Source organism: Coregonus clupeaformis, chromosome 35 (genome assembly GCF_020615455.1).
Source record: "Coregonus clupeaformis isolate EN_2021a chromosome 35, ASM2061545v1, whole genome shotgun sequence".
Lineage (NCBI taxonomy): Eukaryota > Metazoa > Chordata > Actinopteri > Salmoniformes > Salmonidae > Coregonus > Coregonus clupeaformis.
Window position 1 is genome coordinate 19,526,381 of NC_059226.1, and position 27,287 is coordinate 19,553,667.

Below are 27,287 nucleotides of genomic sequence, written 5' to 3' on the forward strand. Positions count from 1 at the left end.
TTCTGAGTTGCATTTTTTACACAGATATCTTTCTCTGAAACACAAACATACAGCCTGCTAGTCTTCAGCTGTCAAATAGGTGTGGGTGTCTATTCATTTGGAGTGGATATACACTGAGTGTCCAAAACATTAGGAACACCTGCTCTTTCCATGACATAGACTGACCAGGTGAAAGCTATGATCCCTTATTGATGTCACTTGTTAAATGGTAGTAGGTGCCAAGTGCACCAGTTTGAGTGTGTCAAGAACTGCAACGCTGCTGGGTTTTTCACGCTCAACAGTTTCCCGTGTGTATCAAGAATGGTCCACCACCCAAAGAACATCCAGCCAACTTGACACACCTGTAGGAAGCATTGGAGTCAACATGGGCCAGCATCCCTGTGGAATGCTTTCAACAGCTTGTAGAGTCCATGCCCCGAAAAATTGAGGCTGTTCTGAGGGAAAAAGGTGGTGCAACCTCGGCAAGACGGAGCTGCTCTTCCTCCCGGGGAAGGACTGCCCGCTCCATGATCTCGCCATCACGGTTGACAACTCCATTGTGTCCTCCTCCCAGAGTGCAAAGAACCTTGTCGTGACCCTGGACAACACCCTGTCGTTCTCCGCTAACATCAAAGCGGTGACCCGATCCTGCAGGTTCATGCTCTACAACATTCGCAGAGTACGACCTAACCTTACACAGAAAGCGGCACAGGTCCTAATCCAGGCACTTGTCATCTCCCGTCTGGATTACTGCAACTCGCTGTTGGCTGGGCTCCCTGCCTGTGCCATTAAACCCCTACAACTTATCCAGAACGCTGCAGCCCGTCTGGTGTTCAACCTTCCCAAGTTCTCTCATGTCACCCCGCTCCTCCGCACACTCCACTGGCTTCCAGTTGAGGCTCGCATCTACTACAAGACCATGGTGCTTGCCTACGGAGTTGTGAGGGGAACGGCACCTCCTTACCTTCAGGCTCTGATCAGATCCTACACCCAAACGAGGGCACTATGTTCATCCACCTCTGGCCTGCTAACCCCCCTACCTCTACGGAAGCACAGTTCCAGCTCAGCCCAGTCAAAGCTATTCGCTGCTCTGGCACCCCAATGGTGGAACAAGCTCCCCCACGACGCCAGGACAGCGGAGTCACTGACCACCTTCTGGAGACACTTGAAACCCTACCTCTTTAAGGAATACCTGGAATAGTATAAATGTAATCCTTCTTCCCCCACCCCCCATAACATTTAAAAAAAAAAGTGGTTGTCCCACTGGCTATCATAAGTTGAACGCACCAATTTGTAAGTCGCTCTGGATAAGAGCGTCTGCTAAATTATGTAAATGTTGATGTAAATATAGGAAGGTGTTCCTAATGTTTTGTACACTCATTGTAGCTTGCTTGAAGTGGAAAACGATTTTTAAGATGTATTCTCAGTGTTGATTCACAGTGATTGAGATCACAAAGACTGAAATGAATAGCTTTAACATGCTCTTTGACAACACATAAACTGTCAATAGAAAAATGTGATGTTATTTTGTTATGTCTCAAGGCTAGAGCTCCTTGTGAATCAAATTTGTAAGGAAACTTTTATCAACTTTACTTTGTTTGTATGGAAACATTTATGAACTAAACATTAACAGTGAAGTGTACATAGGTCAAATATGATTTGGGTTTTCTGTCACTGTCAGCAGTGTGGGGGGGGGGGGTCCCAGCTGGTGATGAGGGGAGATATGTGTTTGTGTTTCTGTATTATATTATGTGAGGTAATGGCTGATGACAAATCTCTCCCCCCAGCAGTAGTTCCGTGGAATGTCTAACCCCCTGCAAGGCTGTCATTGACGTATCCACAAAACTGCTGTAGTACATTGAGACACTGCTGGGCCCTCCAGTACACACAAAGAATGACGCATTCATGATGCATCCATCCACGTCACTGATGTACTGTCTGTGTCATCTGGGCCTGGGACTGGGCTTGCTAGGACTCTGGGCCAAAATGACTTTTCAATACAGATCAATGATTTGTTTTTATTTATACAACTGATTGAATAAACCTCCAACGTTTAAGGGCTTGAGTACATTAGCTAATCTGAATCTGCACGGAACCATCAAGGAATAATGCAACACATGTCATCTGTGCTATTGGTGCCATCGTATAAGCTTCACCATAAACTCAGCTACACTTCTTCTCTCTCTAGCTCATCAGCTTCTACCAAATGATTCCATTGGGAGGCTCAAGTAAACATTAAATGGGCTACAAGATACAAGCATATTTTGAGGAATTTCTAAAAACGCTTACCTCAGTACGCTACCTCAATTTGAGAATTATTTGAGATTATTAATAAATGTGTAATGTATTTCACCAGCTGCACCGATAGGCCTTTGAACTGATCCATCTCCACTCTCACATCTGAAGATATCAAACCCCTATCCCAGGTGCCAAGAGTAACACACGCCGTTTAGATAGAACATAATTAAAAACTTTCCACTGATAAGGGCCTCCCTCTCAAGCCTATCTTCCTGCTTTCTCATGTTTGCTTTTGTTTTACAGTCCAGTATAAACTCGCCACGGCCCAGATCAAGCACCAATGTGGATGTGCCAGAAAAGAGAGAGAGCGGGCAAAGAAAAACACACTGTAGAAGAGCACTGTAGGTGACACACTGAAAAAGCCTTACTGTCTACAGTGTCAGAATTACGGATCAGGGGCTGTATTTATCAAGCATCTCAGAGTAGGAGTACTGATCTAGGATCTAAAAGGCAAGTTAGCAAGTCAGCACTCCAACTCTGAGACGGTTAATGCATACATCCCCAGGAATACACAGCCAGTAACTATGAGTGAGAATCAGAACTAATTGTACATGGACATTATTCCATTGTAGGTGGACAGGACATACTGTGCTGAATGTGAATCAATTATCAATAAATTATCAATTTGTATTTATTTATTTCACCTTTATTTAACCAGGTAAGCCAGTTGAGAACAAGTTCTCATTTACAACTGCGACCTGGCCAAGATAAAGCAAAGCAGTGCGATAAAAACAACAACAACACAGAGTTACATATGGAATAAACAAAAACGTACAGTCAATAACACAATAGAAAATAGAAAATCTATATACAGTGTGTGCAAATGTAGTAAGTTATGGATGTAAGGCAATAAATAGGCCATAGTGCAAAATAATTACAATTTATTATTAACACTGGAGTGATAGATGTACAGAAGATGATGAGCAAATAGAGATACTGGGGTGCAAATGAGCAAAATAAATAACAATGTAAATAACAATATGGGGATGAGGTAGTTGGGTGGGCTAATTTCAAATGGGCTGTGAACAGGTGCAGTGATCGGTAAGCTGCTCTGACAACTGATGCTTAAAGTTAATGAGGGAGATAAGTGTCTCCAGCTTCAGAGATTTTTGTTGTTCGTTCCAGTCATTTGCAGCAGAGAAATGGAAGGAATGGCAGCCAAAGGAGGTGTTGGCTTTGGGGATGACCAGTGAGATATACCTGCTGGAGCGCATACTACGGGTGGGCGTTGCTATGGTGACCAATGAGCTAAGATAAGGCGGGGATTTGCCTAGAAGTGATTTATAGATGACCTGGAGCCAGTGGGTTTGGCGACGAATATGTAGTGAGGGCCAGCCAACAAGAGCGTACAGGTCACAATGGTGGGTAGTATATGGGGTTTTGGTGACTAAACGGATGGCACTGTGATAGACTACATCCAATTTGCTGAGTTGAGTGTTGGAAGCTATTTTGTAAATGACATCGCCGAAGTCAAGGATCGGTAGGATAGTCAGTTTTACAAGGGCATGTTTAGCAGCATGAGTGAAGGAGGCTTTGTTGCGAAACAGGAAGCCGATTCTAGATGTAACTTTGGATTGGAGATGCTTAATGTGAGTCTGGAAGGAGAGTTTACGGTCTAACCAGACACCTAGGTATTTGTAGTTGTCCACATATTCTAAGTCAGACCTGCCGAGAGTAGTGATTCTAGTTGGGCGGGCGGGTGCAAGCAGCGTTCGATTGAAGAGCATGCATTTAGTTTTACTAGCGTTTAAGAGCAATTGGAGGCCACAGAAGGAGTGTTGTATGGCATTGAAGCTCATTTGGAGGTTTGTTAACACAGTGTCCAATGAAGGGCCAGATGTATACAAAATGGTGTCGTCTGCGTAGAGGTGGATCTGAGAGGCACCAGCAGCAAGAGCGACATCATTGATATACACAGAGAATAGAGTCGGCCCGAGAATTGAACCCTGTGGCATCCCCATAGAGACTGCCAGAGGTCCAGACAACAGGCCCTCCGATTTGACACATTGAACTCTATCTGAAAAGTAGTTGGTGAACCAGGAGAGGCAGTCAGTTGAGAAACCAAGGCTATTTAGTCTGCCAATAAGAATGCGGTGATTGACAGAGTCAAAAGCCTTGGCCAGGTCGATGAAGACGGCTGCACAGTACTGTCTTTTATCAATCGCGGTTATTATATCGTTTAGGACCTTGAGTGTGGCTGAGGTGCACCCATGATCAGCTCGGAAACCAGATTGCATAGCGGAGAAGGTACGGTGGGATTCGAAGTGGCCGGTGATCTGTTTGTTAACTTGGCCTTCAAATACTTTCGAAAGGAAGGAAGGATGGATATAGGTCTGTAACAGTTTGGATCTAGAGTGTCACCCCCTTTGAAGAGAGGGATGACCGCGGCAGCTTTCCAATCTCTGGGGATCTCAGACAATACGAAAGAGAGGTTGAACAGGCTAGTAATAGGGGTTGCGACAATTTCTGCGGCTAATTTTAGAAAGAAAGGGTCCAGATTGTCTAGCCCAGCTGATTTGTAGGGGTCCAGATTTTGCAGCTCTTTCAGGACATCAGCTATCTGAATTTGGGTGAAGGAGAAGCGGGTGGGGGGGCATGGGCAAGTTGCAGCGGCGGGTGCAGAGCTGGTGGCTGGGGTAGGGGTAGCCAGGTGGAAAGCATGGCCAGCCGTAGCAAAATGCTTATTGAAATTCTCGATTATCGTAGATTTATCGGTGGTGACAGTGTTTCCTAGCCTCAGTGCATTGGGTAGCTGGGAGGAGGTGCTTTTATTCTCCATGGACTTTACAGTGTCCCAAAACTTTTTGGAGTTAGTGCTACATTTCTGTTTGAAAAAGCTAGCCTTTGCTTTCCTAACTGATTGTGTATATTGGTTCCTGACTTCCCTGAAAAGTTGCATATCGCGGGGGCTGTTCGATGCTAATGCAGTACGCCACAGGATGTTTTTGTGCTGGTCAAGGGCAGTCAAGTCTGGGGTGAACCAGGGGCTATATCTGTTCTTAGTTCTGAATTTATTGAATGGGGCATGCTTATTTAAGATGGAGAGGAAAGCACTTTTGAAGAACATCCAGGCATCCTCTACTGACGGAATGAGGTGAATTTCCATCCAGGATACCTGGGCCAGGTCAATTAGAAAGGCCTGTTCGCTGAAGTGTTTTAGGGAGCGTTTGACAGTGATGAGGGGTGGTCGTTTGACCGCGGACCCATTACGGACGCAGGCAATGAGGCAGTGATCGCTTAGATCCTGGTTGAAGACAGCAGAGGTGTATTTAGAGGATAAATTAGTCATGATGATATCTATGAGGGTGCCCATGTTTATGGATTTAGGGTTGTACCTGGTAGGTTCCTTGATAATTTGTGTGAGATTGAGGGCATCTAGTTTAGATTGTAGGACGGCCCAGGGTGTTAATTATATCCCAGTTTAGGTCACCAAGCAGTACGAACTCTGAGGATAGAAGTGGGGCAAGCAATTCATATATGGTGTCCAGGGCACAACTGGGGGCTGAGGGGGGTCTGTAGCAAGCGGCAACAGTGAGAGACTTATTTCTGGAAAGGTGGATTTTTAGAAGTAGAAGCTCAAACTGTTTGGGCACAGACCTGGATAGTATGATAGAGCTCTGCAGGCTATCTCTACAGTAGTTTGCAACTCTGCCCCCTTTGGCAGTTCTATCTAGACGGAAAATGTTGTAGTTCGGGATTGAAATTTCTGAATTTTTGGTGGCCTTCCTAAGCCAGGATTCAGACACTGCTTGAACATCAGGGTTGGCAGAGTGTGCTAACGCAGTGAATAACTCAAACTTGGGGAGGAGGCTTCTGATGTTAACATGCAAGAAACCAAGGCTTTTACGGTTACAGAAGTCAACAAATGATAGCGCCTGGGGAGTAGGAGTGATACTGGGGGCTACAGGGCCTGCGTTAACCTCTACATCACCAGAGGAACAGAGGAGGTCCTCTGTAGCTCAGCTGGTAGAGCACGGCGCTTGTAACGCCAAGGTAGTGGGTTCGATCCCCGGGACCACCCATACACAAAAAATAAAAATAAATGTATGCACGCATGACTGTAAGTCGCTTTGGATAAAAGCGTCTGCTAAATGGCATATTATTATTATTATTATAGGAGGAATAGAATAAGTATACGGCTAAAGGCTTTAAGAACTGGTCTTCTAGTACGTTGGGTACAGAGAATAAACTGGGCAGATTTCCGGGCGTTGTAGAATAGATTCAGGGCATTATGTACAGACAAGGATATGGAAGGATATGAGTACAGTGGAGGTACACCTAAGCATTGGGTAACGATGAAAGAGATAGCATCACTGGAGGTACCGATTGAGCCGGTCTCCGTGTGTATGGGGGGTGGGACAAAGAAGCTATCTGAGGCAGATTGAGCGGGACTGGGGGCTTTACATTGAATAAAGGCCCGATGATACACAGTGAAGACTGAGCATATGGTTTCTGTCAAAGACAGCAACTGGACACATTTTGAAGATTATTTAATTACTTAATCACTCTTTTATTCTGGTTGGGCCTGATGTTTTCAAGTTGATTATGTTATCCTTTTCATCCTGCTACTTCTCATTCTGCCCACCCCTGTTCTATCACGTACACTATCACCCAATAACCAGATCATAAACTAGTTGCTATTAACCAGCCGTAGACTTGTCATTCTACACCCTGGGAGAAATGTATGCCCAATATTGCGATATTGGTACAACTGTAATCAAATCTAAGCCCTACAGTGCCATCTTGTGTATAGAAAAAAGACAGCAGGGTTCACATTCAGCAGTTCTGTTAGTTTTCACTCCCACCTGCACAGTACATTTATAAAGCATTTATATTGCCATCAGAAGGACTTGAATATGTAATATGTATCCATGAATTGTTTCTAAGGTATTTATGAACACTCTATTATAGATTATGCTTTGCATAGAGTATTTTCTTTCTATCTTCCAGACAGTTATTTGCCATTTAATTTAAACAGACATAGTGTATCATAAAAAGCAGTATGTCTCTAATGGTAGGCAAGGCTATTGTTCAATGAGCACTGCCTGTTGAACACAGCTCACATGGGCCTGGCCGGACCGCTGGGTTATGTATGTTACTGGACCAGGCGAGTTCTCCTTCCTCTGAGAATCACGTGACTATGAGTAGCGTGCCACAGCCCAAGCTCGCGCTGCGCATCCGCCCCTTGAGAGATGGAAAACAACATGCGCTAGACTAGAGGCTGGAGGCTGGAGTCTTCCTCTTCCATGATTGATTGAGGAACAATCCTCATTGATAATATATGCTTATTATTACCCCTGTATAAATGTGAATTACATTTATACATGAATTATGGAAAAATACAACAGGGTATCTTACCAATATACAGTATGTGAGAAAAGGTTGTTGGTGATTAACTAATTATGTTATTATAGCCTTCCCAAATATCATCACTTGACCCTCATATTAAAATGCATGACATCCATATAGGTATAGACATATTTACATGTACATTTCTGTCATTTAGCAGACGCTCTTATCCAGAGCGACTTACAGTTAGTGATGCTCTGTTTTAGTTTTTATTTATATATATCTTCATTATATGAACAAATAATAAACATATTAATCATCATTATTATGACTACCTATCAACTATAGCATTTTGATAAATTAGTATTATCCTCTTATTATTAGTAGCCTATAGTAGCCTAGTCGCCTATGTAATAGTAGACTAATAGTATTCTGTTAGTAGTAATAACGTTAGTAGTAGCCTTATAGTAGGCGTGTAGCCCTTGTGAGTAGAATCATTCATAAGCTACATGTGGGCTATCCAAATGTCCATATACTTTCAAGTCGCACGCTTTTTACCCAAGTCCAGCTATCAGGCACAGTGTGATCATAATAAAGACGTCACTCTCTAACTGAGCCAGTTAAGTGCGCAGCTTTTAACTGTACAACTTCAATTTCAGCATGCTTGCGGACGACATAGGAATCTTCGGATCTCATCAGCGTGTGAACACAAATACACGGACCCTATTATTTACTTCGGGTCCGTAGCGAAGAAATCCTTATTTTATGGTGGATCTCAAACGGGGAGTTCAACGCTTTAGTGGCGAGCTTGAGTCGCTACAAATAGGAGGACACGAGGATCCTTAAAGGTATTTCTAACTGCGACACTGTATCAAAACTAGACATGTGTGCGCGTATCCCAGAGAAGCGCATTAGAAATATCACATTATAATGTTATTGGTTGGGCGTGAAAGCTGTCCATTGCGTAAAACTAACATAATTGAAATGGATAGGCTATGCATCATCGTATGTGACTTCTGTTATCGGCTGTTGGTGTAGGATTCTAAGGAAGGCTGACGCCTGGTACGGTTAATACGACTCATTTGCCCTGAAAACGAAAAGCCTTTACGCAGCGCGACATTTGTTTTGCTTCTCACCAATTCCAGAACATTTTGTGGGATAGAATTCAGCAGAAGAGGTTATGAAATTTGGGAAAAGTGTACTACGCACTTAGCTGCTCTGTTTTCATATTGGCTTTCAGAAGAGGCACGCCCACTTTTACTAATGTTGTATGTGCAGGGGAAAACGTGTTTTTCAGACTGCCATTTGGTGTAGGTATATGACAAGTTTGACGTGCTTGCGGTTTCACTTTATTATAGGCCCGTTATTTTATGATTCCGTTGTTTTAGTCCCACATGATAAGAGTACGAATGGCACATTGTAGCACTGACCAGGCTATAAGCCTTTTTTATGCAGTCCTTGGTGCTTTTGCTAACAGAAGGGGGCAGTGGTTCGCTCACGTACACGCATGCAGAAGTTTGAGTCATGCGTTTCATTTGGTTGTGTGTGTGTGTGTGTGTGTGTGGGGGGGGTCTTGGAAAATTACTTTGCCAATTGCCATTGATGTTATCACATCCCAGAACCTAGTAAAACGTGTTTTTGGAGTCAGGCACAACCAATTCACACAATACATTCACACAAACAGTGATATCCTCCTTTAATACTACTGCTAACAACACAAACATATGCACGATTGACCAGGACACTTCCATGTGTTTTGTCTTTGTGTCAGTGCCTGTAACTCCAGTCATTTCTATCATGGTGCAGGACAATGGAGGAGGCCCCAGAAGCACCTGTCTCAGACCCAGCCCCGGACCCGGCCCTGATCCCGACCCCAACACCTTGTCCTGCCTCCAACATACCTTCCCGTAGCCTGTTGGAGTGGAGGAAGAGGGTGAAGTCTGAGTACATGCGCCTCCGTCAGCTGAAACGCTTTAAAAAAGCAGAGGAGGTCAAGGTGAGGATAATGAGAGAGCGAGAGCGAGAGAGAGAGAGAGAGAGATTGTGTGTATGTGTATAGGTATTCCAAACTCTTCTTACATTCCCTGTCTTTTCCAGGCCTTGTTCATGTCCAACCGGCAGAAGATAGAGGAACGTACCAACCTTCTGAACGAGGAGTGGTCCAAGTTGAGGATCCAGTCAGTTCCCCTGTCTACCCCAGGTGGACCGCTGCCCGGCAAGAAGGTGAAAGAGAGAGAGAGAAAGACTAAAGGATAGAGAGACATACAGTAGGGGGCGACACGTCACATTTTCTGCCCTATCCAGACAGAGCAACGATTTCCTGTGCCATTGAACCTCGTAGCTGCACTTGTAATAGGTCTTATGAAACGGGAGAATCTAACGGATGCAACAATAACAGTTTCATCTCGCATCATCTCTGATCATCTCTTCATCAACATAATCTCTGATGTTCTCAGATGGATTTATAGCTCTCAACTGGAAAAAATACAAAATAATTTCGTAGAATTGAAACAAGACCACTTTCTCTTGGTCACAGATGGACGAAATCACTTAGTGTTTAAATATTAGGTTGTAACGAGTCTGCACCAAATACTTGAATACATGTAATTTTGTCCTTGAAACATTTAATTGAAATACTTTAGAATTCCTTTCATTCCTATGGAGGACTGCTCCTACTGCGGAGTGCCAATATGGCCGACCAGTGGCTTCAAAGCCTCTCAATGGCCAATACATAGTGTCAGCAATCCAGGGTTGCCAATATTGTACTGTCACTGAGTTTGATCACATTTATTTTACAGTTATAAGAAAGGTGAAATCTTATAGTAAGTCGTTTATAATTTGATTGTTACTATATTTAGAAAGCATTTCAGTAATTTCAAGCCCTATTGCGCCACTTTTGTTGAATAGGGAAAAAATCATATATGATGTTTCATATTTTCATAATATTTGTACTATGTACTTGAGTTTGTGTCCTCAAAAGTGAGTACACCTCAGCAATTTATAAACATTTTTACCAGAAAGGTGAGTTCTAGACCTTTCTAAAAAAAAAAAGTCAGCACTACCAGTTATTGTTTATGGCCATCATGAAAAATAATTACTTTTGTGTATCTGTATTTAGGGGGAAATCTACATTTTTGCCTAATGTTCAAAATTAACTAGCTCTTTCAAGCCTATTCTGACTCCTGCCTCCTCATTAACCAGGCCAGGGTCTGCTCTCCCATCAGGCTGATAGAGGACTGTGATGTTTCATCCCTTTTCAGGGAGATGCTGAGCTGCCAAAAAGGGTTCATGAGGCTGTCTTACCGAGGTCAATAATGAAACTCTCTCAGAACCTATGATGAAAACAGCCTGGAGGCAGACTGAGCAGCATCTTGTGTTCAGAAATTCTCACAATGCACTTCTCTAGAGTCTTGGTATTTGTTTCACAGTTCATTTCAGTGTAGTGTCAGTGGACGTCTTTATCCAGTAGGGTAATAGTAGCCTACCTGTTGGTTATAATCCAGTGCAGGTCTGTCCTCCTCTGTCATACTCACCCCTCTGTCTCTGGTCCAATCACAGTTGTGCATGGTGGAGTTTGGCTTCCCAGCGTTTAAAGCTCAGGCAGTTGCCTTGCGGCCCCTGACGACCGTGGCAGGAATCCCCTTCATGTACTCCTGGTCCCCTCTGCAGCAGAACTTCATGGTATGGGGCTTTCCCGACAACACACACACACATGCACGTATACACACACACCAGGAAAAACCCACGTCCTTATTCCACTTGTGTAATAACAATAAACGCTCAACTCCATCTCTATGCAATAACAAAGTAATTCTCAATTACTGTGCAACAACATGATAGGTCGCTTCTAACGTTACTACATTGTTATTACACAGGTGTAAAAACCCTAATATTTATTCATGTACCACATTAACACTCACACACACACAGCCAGATGTGAGTATGTGTGTGTTTCCTAGGTGGAGGATGAGACGTTCCTCCATAACATCCCCTACATGGGAGACGAGGTGTTGGAGCAGGACGAGGCCTTCCTGGAGGAGCTCATCGACAACTACGACGGTGTCCATGGAGACAGAGGTGACCTGGCAACCTACCTAGACTAGGGATCTCATCCTTTCTGTCCTGTTTTGATTACGCACACTGTCAGTCTGATTTATCAGTGAGTTATTTTATTGGAGACGTGGGGTTAGGCGTGCTCTCTGATGTCATCGGTACAGTACGTGCGTTGCTGTGTGCTGCTGGGGTAATCTTATTTGTTTAGGGGATATGTGCTGACGCATGTTGTGTGATGTCATCAGTAGGCGCTGACATGTTGACTGTGTGGTTTGTCTCCCAGAGGGAGGGTTCATCAACGATGAAATCTTTAAAGAGTTAGTGGAGGCCTTGAGCCAGTACTCAGACCAGGAGGAGGAAGAGGAGGAGGCGGCAGAGGAGAAAGGGGGGAAAGAGGAGGAGAAGGGGGTGAGGAAGAGCTCTGGGGAAGGGACTGAAGAGACCAAGGTGGGGCCCACAGCCTTCTTCAGGAGGAAGAGGAGGAGTGTCATAGAGGGTAAGTGTCCTCCAGAGCCTTTTGACTGACACATGTAACCACAACTAACATAGTTCATGTCTCCTAGATATGATTGGATGCTTATCTAACAAAAGGCAATACATGCTGTTTTTTATATGAGAGTTACTGGTTTTACTATGCTGGATTATCTGAAGTGAAGTGTGCATGCTTATTTGTCTTTGCATAGACTTGTCCTCCTATTCTTATCAGTGGCATGAGAGAACAGCGGGTACAGGTCAGGCTGATCACTGTGACTGTACTGTACCCCATGTTGTACAGGAGCCAGCAGGTCGCCCTGTTCCAGCACAGTGGCACTGCCTGGCATTGTTTACGTAGAGACTGTCCCTGCCGCAGGGACAGACAGGGTGGTGGGGAAACCTGTTTGGTCAGAACACAGATACAATATGAACAGGCTCCGGTTACAAGGCCCTGTGACCTCTGGCACATTGAGAGCACCAGGGATTATGGGAACTGGGGGGGGAGCTACTCTACACACTGTGGCTTCAGACACTATCACTCAGTGTAAGAACACATCAGTATGACAAACACCCTGTGCCACTGGTACTCTCTTATTACACAGAGTACATGGACAAACAGTCCTTCATAATAGGCCCGGGACTTTGCTATCGTTCCAATATGATTGCTTACATGGCAAAAAGTGCAACACAATTACATCTCAACAGGAATTGGGAACTAGAAAAGGGGTGGTTGAGTTGCTAATGATCTGCTCTTTGCTTTTCTTCTCACCACCTTCCTTAGTGAGGGATTTGCCTGCCAATAAGAAGATCCCGCATGATAAGATATTCACGGCCATCGCCTCGATGTTCCCCTACAAGGGTACGACTGAGGAGCTGAAGGAAAAGTAAGAAAAGTACCCAACAACTGTGCTGTGCTTAGCCGAGCGTTGCTTAGTGTTCACCATGGAGATGGGAGCTCTCAGGGAGATGCTAATAATGCTCTCTGCCCTCTCTTCTCACACTCAAAAGAGAAGTTGTTGCATCACCGTCTGAAAAGCCTTTTTCTTAGAAAATACCGCAAACTAAACTCTCATGCAAATCCACCTGCAAATGAGCATAGGCCAGGGGTCAGCAACAGGCCGCCCGCGGGCCAAAACCAGCTCGTGAGTGATTTATTTTGGCCCCTCAAAGTTTTTAGTAAAACAAAACATTAATCATTTTTAGTTTTACGTAAAAAAAAGACTAAAATCACCTGGAATTCAGCTAAACATTTGTTTCATTTAGGAAATCTGTTCCCAAGTGTCTCAATGTAATCAAGGTATGAAATGATTGTTATTTTCAAATACAATATGTTTTTGGCCTTAGTTGTGGTCAATTTGCAATGTACTAATTATTATAATTATGTTCTGGCCCCACAACCATCCGCTCCGACAAAAATCTGCCAGCAGCTGAATCTAGTTGCCTACCCCTGGCATAGGCCTACTTGAGTCAGAATACAGCTACTTACTGTAGTTTCCCACTTCTACTGTATATCATGCCATATACCATGCTCATACAAAATACAATCTTGATACAAAGTTATATTATGCATAAAAAGGCTATGTTTTGTTTTATCCCCTTCTTCCCCAAATGACACCTCCCTAGGTACAAGGACCTCCTGGAGCCCCCCAGCCCGGTAAAGCTGCCCCCCCTGTGCACCCCTAACATAGACGGGCCGTTCGCCAAGTCTGTCCAGCGGGAGCAGTCCCTACACTCCTTCCACACGCTCTTCTGCAGGCGCTGCTTCAAATACGACTGCTTCCTCCACCGTAATGTGTCCTATGGGTTTACTATTTTCTCTCACTTTCTGTATCTCTCTCTAACTCTCTCTCTCTCTCTCTCTCTGTGTTTTTAACCTATTGACATCTGTCAACATGTGGCTTTTCCTCTAGATTTCTGTTTTTATTTTTTCTCTCTGTCTCACTCAGACTCTCTTGGAATCAACACATCTCTAGTGTTATAATAAATGCATTATTACTAGCCAGGACAAACATATTTGCATGATTTCACTAATATAATCAAAATCAATAAATCATAACACGTTTTTGGGCTCATTCAGTAGTTTTTACCTGATCAAGTAGAATTCTGTTAAAAAATCATTTTAAAAGTACCATTTATATCCCTAAAACATACATTGAAAATGACACTGTTGCCGCTTCCTGTTGTCATGGCTTTTTGATTTATGGCCGTGTGTCAAAACACCGGTTTTAGATGTCCAAATTCATAATCAATATGCAGCAATAACTGGTGATATTTTGAAGACCAATACATAAAAGTTACACCCTACACACACGTGTCACACATGTTCAGAATACTTGTATTTTGCGAAATTAGCGCCTTACAAACTGAAGAATGGAATTGATTAGGTTGTTTACTCACATCGATATTGTATTGAAATCAATAGAACTGGGACATTAACCGTGGCGATATGTACTGTTAGCACTCTTCTAACAGACAAACCTCAATGAACTTGGGTATACTACATATATCTGTTGATGGATGACAACCTGTCATCAATACGGAAAAGGAAACACTTTTTGGACTGGATAATTTCAACGAATCACCACCTCACCATCGGTTTCTAATAGCAACAGGGGTTGGCGTTCATTTGAATGATAGTTTAACCCTCAAATCCATTAATTCATGAAATGCCAGAGATGTTTATGGGAGGAGCGCCCATTTTTTTTCTTGCCACTGTGGTCTGAAAATGACAGCTGCATTCTAAGTCCACACTGAGAACGCTCTATAGAGCATCCATAGGGTCTGTGCAGCATGCTGAATGTTTTACGTCCCTAGTATTACTGTTCTGCTAACATACTACTAGTATACTGATAGTAACAATATACTGTATGTGTCTTTCCAGCTTTTCACGCTACACCCAATGTTTACAAGAGGAAGAGCAAGGAGATTCGCATGGAGACAGAGCCCTGTGGTCTGGACTGCTTTTTGCTACAGGTGTGCTCAGATCCTCTACAAGCCAATGATAACGTACTGATCCATTCAGCCCTACTTTAACACTCGTCTATCTCTTCATTTCTGTCCCTCTCTTCCTCGCTCCCTCCTCTAAAGAAAGGGGCCAAAGAGTTTGCGGATCAGGAGATGCTGCGCTCCCAGAAGTCCCGTCGCCGGCGGCGACAGCCACGCCCCCCCAGCTCCAGCTGCCCCGGCCCGTCAGGCACCACTGAGGAGGCCAAGGAGGGGGATAGTGACCACGAGACCACCAGCTCCTCAGGTAGCTTGGGGAAACACTAGCTTTATAAGGGACGAGACAGACCAACACGAACATCGGCCGTGCGCAGTAGATCACCTGCTGGGTGTCAACAAACAGTGGCGATTAAACATTTAGAATCTTGTGGAAATTAACAGAAAATGACAGCCGATGTTTTGAGGTCAGAGGCGATAGGACGGCCACCCCCTGCGCACGGCCGATGTTCATGTTGGTCTGTCTGGTCCGTAAGTACTTTAAGAGACAGACAAACTCTTCAATTATGGGAAAGACTAGCTTCTAAGGTACTATTTATTCATAGGTTGCACCTCCGTCACTCGGTCACGTCATGCCATTGTTATGAACCTTCTGAAGCCTTAGTGGTGCCCTAAAGTCGTGATAAGCCCAGTCATTCTGGACGGAGGCTAACGACAGTTTAGTCTAAATTACAGTGCCTGGAAATACGATTACATTGCTAAAGTAGCCAAATGTTTAGTAGGAAAAATCCGGTGTACTCCCCTCAATCTTAGCTAACAATCTTAGCTAACAATATTAGCTAACAAGCTAACATTATACTGCATCTAAAGTTTGAAGAATGGCGCCGAAGAAGATGGCTACCGTTTTACGGGCTCCTAACCAATTGTGCTATTTTGTGTGTTGTTTCGCATTATTTGTAACTTATTATCATTGGATAACAAAAAAGACAAACTAAGATCACAGATATCCTACCAATGGGACATTAAAAACTGTAATATCTTATGTTTCACTGAGTCGTGGCTGAACGACGACATGGATAACATACAGCTGGCTGGATATACGCTGCATCGGCAATATAGAACAGCTGCCTCCAGTAAGACCAGGGGTGGAGGTGTGTGTATATTTGTAAACAACAGCTGGTGCACGAAATCTAATATTAAGGAAGTCTCGAGGTTTTGCACGCCTGAGGTAGAGTATCTCGTGATAAGCTGTAGACCACACTATTTATCAAGAGAGTTTTCATCTATATTTTTCGTAGCTGTCTATTTACCACCACAAACCAATGCTGGCACTAAGACCTCACTCAATGAGCTGTATAAGGCCATAAGCAAACAGGAAAACGCTCACTCAGAGGCGGCGCTCCTAGTGGCTGGGGACATTAATGCAGGGAAACTTACATCAGTTTTACCTCATTTCTACCAGCATGTTAAATGCGCAACCAGAGGGAAAAAAAACTCTAGACCAGCTTTACTCCACACACAGAGATGCGTACAAAGCTCTCCCTCGCCCTCCATTTGTCAAATCTGACCATAACTCTATCCTCAGCAAAACCTAAAGCAGGAAGCACCAGTGACTCGGTCAATAAAGAAGTGGTCAGGTAGCGGCAGGTAGCTTAGTGGTTAAGAGCGTTGTGCCAGTAACCGAAAGGTCGCTGGTTCTAATCCCCGAGCCGACTAGGTGAAAAATCTGTCGATGTGCCCTTGAGCAAGGCACTTAACCCTAGTTGCTCCTGTAAGTCGCTCTGGATAAGAGTGTCTGCTAAATGACTTAAATGTCAAATATAAATCGCAGATGCTAAGATACAGGACTGTTTTGCTAGCACAGACTGGAATATGTTCCGGGATTCTTCCGATGGCATTGAGGAGAACACCACTTCAGTCACTGGCTTCATCAATAAGTGCATCGATGACGTCATCCCCACAGTGACCATACGTACATACCCCAACCAGAAGCCATTGATTACAGGCAACATCCGCACTGAGCTAAAGGGTAGAGCTGCCGCTTTCAAGGAGCGGGACTCTAACCCGGACGCTTATAAGAAATCCCGCTATACCCTCTGAAGAACCATCAAACAGGCAAAGCGTCAATACAAGTGTCACGACTTCCTCCGAAGCAGCCTCCTCTCCTTGTTCGGACAGGCTTCGGTGTTCGTCGTCACCGGCCTTCTAGCCACTGCCGTTCCTCATCTCATCATTCCATTTGATTGTCTTGTTTATTACACACACCTGGTTCATATGCCCTCATCAGTACCTGTATAAGTGTTCCCTCTGCCCCCTTGTCTTTGTGTGTGATTGTTTATTGTGGAGGTTAATATACATTTACATTTACATTTTAGTCATTTAGCAGACGCTCTTATCCAGAGCGACTTACAGTTAGTGAATACATATTTTTTTAATACTGGCCCCCCGTGGGAATCGAACCCACAACCCTGGCGTTGCAAACGCCATGCTCTATCAACTGAGCTACATCCCTGCCGGCCATTCCCTCCCCTACCCTGGACAACGCTGGGCCAATTGTGCGCCGCCCATGAGTCTCCCGGTCGCGGCCGGCTGCGACAGAGCCTGGATTTGAACCAGGATCTCTAGTTGCACAGTTAGCACTGCGATGCAGTGCCTTAGACCACTGCGCCACTCAGGAGCTTGGTGGAGCTCTTTTATATTGTGTATCGCCGGGATATCCCGTCTGCCTTGTTGTTTTCCAGCACTGGAGTGTTTTACGTATTGTTGCGTACCGCTGTGTTACAGAATAAACCATTTATTCTGTGATTTACCCTCCTGCGCCTGACTCCTTCAAAATCACGCACCACAACAGGACTAAGATTGAATCGGACTACACTGGCTCCGACACTCGTCGGATGTGGCAGGGCTTGCAAACTATTACAGACTACAAAAGGAAGCACAGCCGCGAGCTGCCCAGTGACACAAGCCTACCAGACGAGCTAAATTACTTCTATGCTCGCTTCGAGGCAAGCAACACTGAAGCATGCATGAGAGCATCAGCTGTTCCGGACGACTGTGTGATCACGCTCTCCGTAGCCGATGTGAGTAAAACCTTTAAACAGGTCAACATTCACAAGGCCGCAGGGCCAGACGGATTACCAGGACGTGTACTCCGAGCATGCGCTGACCAACTGGCAAGTGTCTTCACTGACATTTTCAACCTGTCCCTGACTGAGTCTATAATACCAACATGTTTCAAGCAGACCACCATAGTCCCTGTGCCCAAAAACACTAAGGTAATCTGCCTAAATGACTACCGACCCGTAGCACTCACGTCTGTAGCCATGAAGTGCTTTGAAAGGCTGGTCATGGCTCACATCAACACCATTATCCCAGAAACCCTAGAACCACTCAAATTTGCATACCACCCCAACAGATCCACAGATTATGCAATCTCTATTGCACTCCACACTGCCCTTTCCCACCTAGACAAAAGAAACACCTACAGTTTAAGTCGGAAGTTTACATACACCTTAGCCAAATACATTTAAACTCAGTTTTTCACAATTCCTGACATTTAATCCTAGTAAGAATTCCCTGTCTTAGGTCAGTTATGATCACCACTTTATTTTAAGAATGGGAAATGTCAGAATAATAGTAGAGAGAGAGATTTATTTCAGTTTTTATTTCTTTCATCACATTCTGAGTGGGTCAGAAGTTTACATACACTCAATTAGTATTTGGTAGCATTGCATTTAAATTGCTTAACTTGGGTCAAACATTTCGGGTAGCCTTCCACAAGCTTCCCACAATAATTTGGGTGAATTTTGGCCCATTCCTCCTGACAGAGCTGGTGTAACTGAGTCAGGTTTGTAGGCCTCCTTGCTCGCACACACTTTTTCAGTTCTGCCCACACATTTTCTATAGGATTGAGGTCAGGGCTTTGTGATGGCCACTCCAATACCTTGACTTTGTTGTCCTTAAGCCATTTTGCCACAACTTTGGAAGTAATGCGTGGGGTCATTGTCCTAACCGACATTCCAAAACTATAGTTTGTTAACAAGAAATTTGTGGAGTGGTTGAAAAACGAGGATTAATGACTCCAACCTAAGTGAATGTAAACTTCTGACTTCAACTGTATGTGAGAATGCTATTCATTGACTACAGCTCAGCGTTCAACACCATAGTGCCCTCAAAGCTCATCACTAAGCTATGGACCCTGGGACTAAACACCTCCTACTGCAACTAGATCCTGGACTTCCTGACGGGCCGCCCCCAGGTGGTAAGGGTAGGTAACAACACATCTGCCACGCTGATCCTCAACACGGGGACCCCTCAGGAGTGCGTGCTCAGTCCTCTCCTGTACTCCCTGTTCACCCATGACTGCATGGCCAGGCACGACTCCAACACCATCATTAAGTTAGCTGACAACACAACAGTGGTAGGCCTGATCACCAACAACGATGAGACAGCCTATAGGGAGGAGGTCAGAGACCTGGCCGTGTGGTGCCAGGATAACAACCTCTCCCTCAACGTGATCAAGACAAAGGAGATTATTGTGGACTACAGGAAAAAGACAGGGCTGTAGTGGAGCAGGTTGAGAGCTTCAAGTTCCTTGGTGTCCACATCACCAACAAACTATCATGGTCCAAACACACCAAGACAGTCGTGAACAGGGCACGACAAAGCCTATTCCCCCTCAGGAGACTGAAAAGATTTGGCATCGGTCCTCAGATCCTCAAAAGGTTCTACAGCTGCACCATCGAGAGCATCCTGACTGGTTGCATCACTGCCTGGTATGGCAACTGCTCGGCCTCTGACCGCAAGGCACTACAGAGGGTAGTGCGTACGGCCCAGTACATCACTGGGGCCAAGCTTCCTGCCATCCAGGACCTCTATACCAGGCGGTGTCAGAGGAAGGCCCTAAAAATTGTCAAAGACTCCAGCCACCCTAGTCATAGACTGTTCTCTCTGCTACCGCAAGGCAAGCGGTACCGGAGTGCCAAGTCTAGGTCCAAAAAGCTTCTTAACAGCTTCTACCCCCAAGCCATAAGACTCCTGAACAGCTAATCAAATGGCCACCAGGACTATTTGCATTGTTCCCCCCACCCCCTCTTTGACGCTGCTGCTACTCTCTGTTTATTATCTATACATAGTCACTTTAACTCTACCTACATGTACATATTACCTAATTTACCTCAACTAACCTGTGCCCCCGCACATTGACTCTGTACCAATACCCCCTGTATATAGCCTCGCTACTGTTATTTTACTGCTGCTCTTTAATTATTTGTTATTTTAATTTTTTTACTGATACATTTTTTACTTAACACTTATTTTTCTTAAAACTGCATTGTTGGTTAAGGGCTTGTAAGTAAGCATTTCACTGTAATGTCTACACCTTTTGTATTTGGCGCATGTGACAAATACAATTTGATTTGATTTGATCAAGTCAATCTGGCGAGATCAAAATTATGACATAAGGTTTTCCTTCTAATTATTTGCCTCCTTTTGAATGGCATTGTATTTCCAAGCCACTGTAATGCACTTTTGATTAAATCTTCATCAGTGCTCATTGACGATACATTGAGTTGAATGCTCAGTTGGGCATCAGTCCATAACGAACGTTCAAAACAATATTGTGACGAAACATGCAACCCATGAGTAGGAGACTACCAGCTTCCTATCTTCTTAGATAGGAAAACACTAATGCCTCAACTACTACGCTATTACAGTATATCTGTCATACCTCAGTGTATTACTGACAGAATGGATTGACTAATTCTCACATGCCAGAATGGTTCATGTGTGCTGAATGCAGTACATCAGCAAAGAGAACCTTGGCTGAAGATGACAGTTTTGAAAAACCATTCGCTCTCTCTCACTCGCTTTCCAAACACAACAATCCAACCATGGGTTTTGCACGCTTCAGCCCCAAAACAAACAGATTCTTCACTCAGCCCCTCCCCTTGGTTTCCTCTTTCTGTTGTGAGACTCATGTGGAGAACAGTGGGAGGGAGAAAGAGCACTTTCCCCTCACTCTTGTTTTCTCTGTCTTAATCACTCTCTCTCTCTCTCTATTGTCTCTCTCTTGCATTCAGTTTGGAAGGAACTAATATCTGTACTGTGATGTCACTGCAGCTCTTCATTTTGAAGATAGACTACTGACTTAAGCTGGTGGCCCAGCGGCCTTCCCCACTAGCTCAAATCATGTGTAAAAACAGATTGATGAGCGGACTAATAAGCATTCCCCAGTCATAGCATGTGGTCACAGTAACACAGCCTTGAACCTGTTGCCAAGCAACATGTCGCTCTTTGCCTTTGGCAGTGTGTGTATGAGCATAAGTCTCAAATACACCCCCTCGCTGTGTGTGTGTGTCTGTGTGTGTGCGCATGTGTGTGTTTTTGCGTATGGTCAGAGAGCAACTCTCGCTGTCAGACTCCCACCAAGCTGCGCCCGGGGGAGGAGCACGGGGAGCAGGTGGAAACTCCTGTCCAGTGGAGCGGGGCGGAGGAGTCTCTGTTCAGAGTGCTGCACGGAACCTACTACAACAACTTCTGCTCCATCGCTCGCCTCATCAGCACCAAGACCTGCAAACAGGTGAACCACCAAGAACCTACACCCAGCAGATGCTCATATACTCTATTGATACACCAATTAAAGCAAGTCTCCTGGAATACACACAAACGACCAAACACATTACAGACTTGTACAGACAGACAAGATAACAAAGTTGTGCTGTGACTGTGTTGTAGTGTGTTGCCATTGATAGAAGTGTCGTAACACATAATACTGTGTGGAAAATTGTCGTAAATTAGGACTTTTACGTACATGACATCTTTGTTATTCTCAGAGACTCCGGCTTATAGCAAACAGATCCCTTCCTAGCTGAGGTATTGTGGGGATGTTATGTGTCTATAATATGGGAGAATTATGGGAGTATTGTATGGGAAACATATTAGGGCCTCTGATCAGATTTACAAAGCCATTGAGAGACACGTTCCAATCCTCCAAAACAAAGACAGAGAGACAAAGAGCGCGAAGCGCGACGACAGAGATCCGCCACAGACATTGCAAAGTAGCTTTGCCCCCTGTAGCAGCATCCCATCCCCCAGTCTGAGGGATCCCAACACAATGCTAGTGTGACTCTATAGCATGGCCCTGTTATCCCTCAGAGAGCCTGTGGTTTGGCTGGATGGAAACGCTGCTGCTACGAGCTTCCCAGTCCCTCCCTCTGCGTAATGTGTGTCTGTCTGTTTTAGGGAGGAAGCCAAATCGGTGTTTTTGGCAGGCATAAGTGGTTTGGGGCTTTGCGGGTGTGTGTGGGGAGTGGGATGGGTGTGGGTGTGTGTGTGTCTGTGTGTATTACACTGAGATGGTGGTGGGTTCTGGTAGGGAGGAGAGGGCCGGATGTTTTATAGAGTAATCAGATGCAGTGATGCGCTTCCCAGCCTAATTTGAGTGACACTCAACTACACAATGGGACCAAGTCCAGAACCACACAAGATTCTGCATAGTTGTGTATAGATGTGTCATATCTGTGTGTATGCGTGGACGAATATGCCTGCATCTGTGTGTTAATGTGTGTGTGCTCTCTCTCCTTCAGGTGTATGAGTTTGCTGTGAAAGAGGTCCTGATCCATCGCGTTCCGTTGGAGGATGGTGGCAATTCCCCTCAGAAGAAGAAGAGGAAGCACAGGCAAGATGGCCGCCGACTTTTACACTCACTCACTCCCAGTCCCTGTTGCAGAATGGACCCTGATACACAGATCAGTGGGAGAAATAGATTAAACCTTGCAGAAAATGAAAGTAACTGTGATGAACTGCTATTTTTCAAATACCTTTGTACAGAAAAAGACATGATTATTGAAAGTGCTTTTCATTTTTTTCATTTTTTAAATTTAGGTTATGGGCAAAGATACAGCTCAAGAAAGGTGAGTTCTTCACTTGACTGAAGTATTGAAATAGTCAACTTAACATTGTCATATGCATTTCTGTATAACTAAAGCCTTTGTCCTCTCTAGATAACTCGTCCAATCAGGTGTACAACTACCAGCCATGTGACCACCCGGACCACCCATGTGACAGCTCCTGTCCCTGTGTGATGACCCAGAATTTCTGTGAGAAGTTCTGCCAGTGTGAGCACGAGTGTGAGTGTCACCTTACCCAAACACTCACTGCTACCGTACACGGTCACACACACCACATCCCAACTCGTACAGACCTTTTGCAGAAGTCCAAGACTTATCAATATAAAAACAGAGCTACATACTGAACACTCCTAGAGGTTTCGCAGCTCTACTCTCTACTCTGTAATGGGAATAGGAATGTGTTCACAGAACAATTCTACTGAAGACTAGCTCTCTTTCTCTCGGTGGATAAAAAGGCCCTTTGGACAGGCCATAATAGACAGTGGAGCAGTGTGTAAGACGATCCTCCTCCTCGCTGTGTGTTCGCAGGATAAGCTGTCCTCTGGCAGGCAGGGTTTGGTTAGCTGCAGGGGCGTCTGTTCAGCAGGGGGCTGTGTTCACAATGCTCTGACACATTCATCCCAGGAGAAATGAGCCAGAACGGCCGGGCCAACGCAGAGAGAGAGAGAGAGAGAGAGAGAGAGAGAGAGAGAGAGAGAGAGAGAGAGAGAGAGAGAGAGAGAGAGAGAGAGAGAGAGAGAGAGAGAGAGAGAGAGAGAGAGCAGCATTGGCTCATTTAGTCTTCTTATAGAAATACAGTTGTCCCTCCCCCTCCCTGCTTATGACAGGAAGCAGCTCCCCCTCCCTAGTTATGAGAGGAAGCAGCGTATGGAGGGTTTCATGTGTGAGCTCCACAGCCCTGGAGAGGAATCAAAGAGATGTGACAGGCACAGTGCCTGAGCTACAACATCATCCATCCCTACGTTTATACCAGTCAGACTGCTACGACTAAACACTGCTCGATGATGCACACACACACAGCCACACAGACTGTAGGGAAGCACACTTAGGAAGGATGAGAGACAAGACTAATGTTACTGCGCTAGTTAGGGAGTATTGTCCTCCAGCTAAACCTGTTGGAGACGAGAGGGACATTTAAGTTGTCTGCTGCTAATTTTCCTTCTTCCTCTGCCCAGAAGGCTTTCCATTACTCTCAGCACAGCTGCATTTCAGCATAGCTGTATTTCAGCATAGCTGCCAGCAGAGGTCAGTGATTGATGAGGTGCATTACAGAGCAGCAGCTTTTTTATCGTTGAGGCAGCGTTCATTAATGAAATGCGGTTGCCGTTCGCCACGCCGCCACAGAGAATTCTGTTAAAAAATAGTTTTCTAGTCCACTGAGGCATATAACTCGTATGGCCTCTCTGTTACCGCAGTATGTTTCTATGCTGTTTCTAAAAGTGACTATAAGCCTCTCTGCTGAACATTCCCCTGTCTGACTCTGAACACTGTCATGGGATGTTACGTTGTTCTCCAGGCCAGAACCGTTTCCCAGGCTGCCGCTGTAAGACCCAGTGCAACACCAAGCAGTGTCCCTGCTACCTGGCAGTAAGGGAGTGTGACCCAGATCTGTGTATGACCTGTGGAGCCGCAGACCACTGGGACAGCAAAGTAGTCTCCTGCAAGAACTGCAGCATCCAAAGGGGGCTGAAGAAGGTAGGCCAGTGGGTCATGTTCCAGTCCAATGAAATAGAAAATAGGAGCTGGTTTTACAGGTAGCTTGATAGCTGATGATGTGCTGTATCTGAATTTAGGTCAGTCAGAACCCATATTAACATGCACAGTTGTATTATTCTAGTGTTGTCTTGTCATTTTGAGTAAATGTCAGCCACCTTTAACCTCTGACCTGTAACCTCTGACCTCACCCAGCACCTCCTGCTGGCCCCCTCAAACGTGGCAGGATGGGGCACCTTCATCAAAGAGTCAGTTCAGAAGAATGAGTTCATCTCAGAGTACTGTGGGGAGGTGAGGCTACATACATAAAACTGTTGAATGTAGCTTTCTTTATCATGTTATGGGGTATAGTTGGGTGTGGGTGTTATACAGTATCAATATGTGTTTGTATTAATGGCTTTGTATTAATGTATAAAAAGTTTAGTCTGACCAGCACACTCTGAAACTGTCTGTCTGCAGCTGATCTCACAAGATGAGGCGGACCGACGGGGGAGGATCTACGACAAATACATGTCCAGCTTCCTCTTCAACCTGAACAATGGTAAAAATGATTCCTCAACACTCTGATGATGCACAGTTAACCCTTTAAAGGACATCACTGTCGATGTGTTCAGTGATCGCTGAGCTGACACTGTTCCTGTTATGTCTCAACAGACTTTGTCGTGGACGCCACACGGAAAGGGAATAAAATCAGATTTGCAAATCACTCGGTGAACCCAAACTGCTACGCTAAGGGTAGGATCACATAGACAAATACAAAGCCTGTTTTGTGGGATGGTTTGGTGACTTGTACAAATCAGTGATGTGATGGTTGACTGTGGGGCTGTTGTTGTTGCAGTGGTCATGGTGAATGGAGACCACCGCATCGGGATATTTGCCAAACGGGCTATCCTACAGGGGGAGGAGCTCTTCTTTGACTATAGGTAGAGCCTTGTGGCCATGGGAACACTGGAGCCTTTGATACAATACGGTATCGCAGTCCTTCCTTGGTTGTCTGTAATATTTGTGGGATGACTTGCATTTTTTACACTGATGCTTCACACTGTCCTGACTCCCTCTCTCCTGCCCCTTAAAGGTACAGCCAGGATGATGCCCTGAAGTATGTGGGGATCGAGAGAGAGATCGACATGGCCTAGCATTAACCTGCTGCATTTCAACCACCCGCACTGACCCCTTGCTGACTGACCCCCTCTCCTCCTCAGCCACCTGGTAACGCTTCTGCTCCTCCCCACAATGCCACAACAAACACAGAAGCTCTATTGGAATCTGAAACATTCACTGTGATGGAGGAGAATTAAAACGGCCGATCCATGTTACTGACTAGTCCCCATTGACAACAGTGCTGTGACTAAGTGGTCTTCTTCTCCCTTGGTGACATCATTTCCTCCTGCTACCACATCAGTGACATCACTTCCTCTCTCTGTATGATGCACTTCCCCACTGCTTTATCACTCACCTAGCGAAACTGTGTACGTGAAGCTTCTGGAAAGAAACAAGAAATTAGAATGGCAACAAAACCTACTATCTACAGTATATATTCAATGTATCGCTTATGCTGTACCATCAGCCTCATGGCATTGTTGTTATTTTTAACATGAAAACATGCTGTGTGTTATTCTCTCTGTATTTTTGTTACTGTACTCACATCTATTAACTATTGCTTGTTCTCTCAATGAGCAACGCTAGCTTTTAGCCTACAGTGTATCTTTAACAGTGCAAGACAGCGCATGTGTTGTCTTTTGGTTTAAAATTAACTGTAAGCACATTAGCAAGAGAATTAGCTTTTATTGTCAAATGCAGCTCTATGGAGGAACTCAGTATCCTGTCATGTTACTCAGAAAAAGCCTCTTCCTGGTAGCTGTTGGAGGCAATGCTAAACTCATGATAATGCTAAAGCTCTGTCTCTGTGGCTATAGCATCAACAACACCCCCTTCATACATAGTGAAATAACTTACTGTGCATTTATATCAATGTTCTTCAAAAAATATGCCGTACCGTACGAGAAACCGACTAACTGAATGTGAACTCTGAAGTGGTGGTTGGTGGGAGATCTCATTCCTCCTTTAGTTTGACAACTCTAGTCACCTGTGCCATTGGTACTCGGTGATATGTATACTTTATGAAGCATTTGCCATTCAGTTTACATGAGTGTCAGCTCCTCTAAATCCGAAAAGACTATATTCGTATATAAGAACCATGAACACACTATAGTCTTCCCTGAAAAAGCTGTAAGTGCCAAATGAATCTAAACAGAAAGAGAAGGGAAGTCATTATGATGTTTGTATTGTATATAATGGACAGGACTGTGTTACAGGTAACCTTTTTACGGTTATACTCGTCACGGAAAAGCAAATAGGAAAAATAAAATGTTTGACAAAATTTCAAAATTTCAAGTGCCCCACCTGGATGTTGTGTACATACAACCACCATCCGATCATGTTGTCACGCTATATAAAAGTGAATTGTGGAACTGACATCCAGGTCTGATATTCACCCAGGTTTTTATCCTTAAGTCCAAAACATTTACACCCACGACAAGATGAGATCTTTCTGCACGGAGATGACTGAAACAATATGGAATTTATCGTTATGTACAATATTTGCCTATGAAAATAAAACTTTATACATTA

General features: G+C 44.6%; 1 protein-coding gene across 2 annotated transcripts; it reads left to right on the top strand.

Moving 5' to 3' along the window:
* Positions 1 to 8,142: 8,142 nt before the first annotated feature.
* LOC121550571 (histone-lysine N-methyltransferase EZH1-like) lies at positions 8,143 to 27,287 on the top strand. 2 transcript variants are annotated; one of them, XM_041862895.2, is made up of 20 exons: positions 8,143 to 8,414; positions 9,373 to 9,562; positions 9,664 to 9,789; positions 11,125 to 11,247; positions 11,526 to 11,643; positions 11,903 to 12,115; positions 12,875 to 12,977; positions 13,717 to 13,880; positions 14,975 to 15,066; positions 15,181 to 15,343; positions 21,432 to 21,613; positions 22,620 to 22,711; positions 22,918 to 22,946; positions 23,037 to 23,162; positions 24,460 to 24,638; positions 24,852 to 24,947; positions 25,116 to 25,197; positions 25,311 to 25,391; positions 25,495 to 25,626; positions 25,732 to 27,287. In XM_041862895.2, exons 2-19 carry the CDS (start codon positions 9,377 to 9,379, stop codon positions 25,581 to 25,583), a joined length of 2,244 nt encoding a protein of 747 aa, XP_041718829.1. In that variant the 5' UTR covers positions 8,143 to 8,414; positions 9,373 to 9,376; the 3' UTR covers positions 25,584 to 25,626; positions 25,732 to 27,287. The 2 variants fall into 2 exon arrangements, with proteins under 2 accessions (XP_041718829.1, XP_041718828.1); XM_041862894.2 differs by having other exon boundaries at positions 25,495 to 25,579.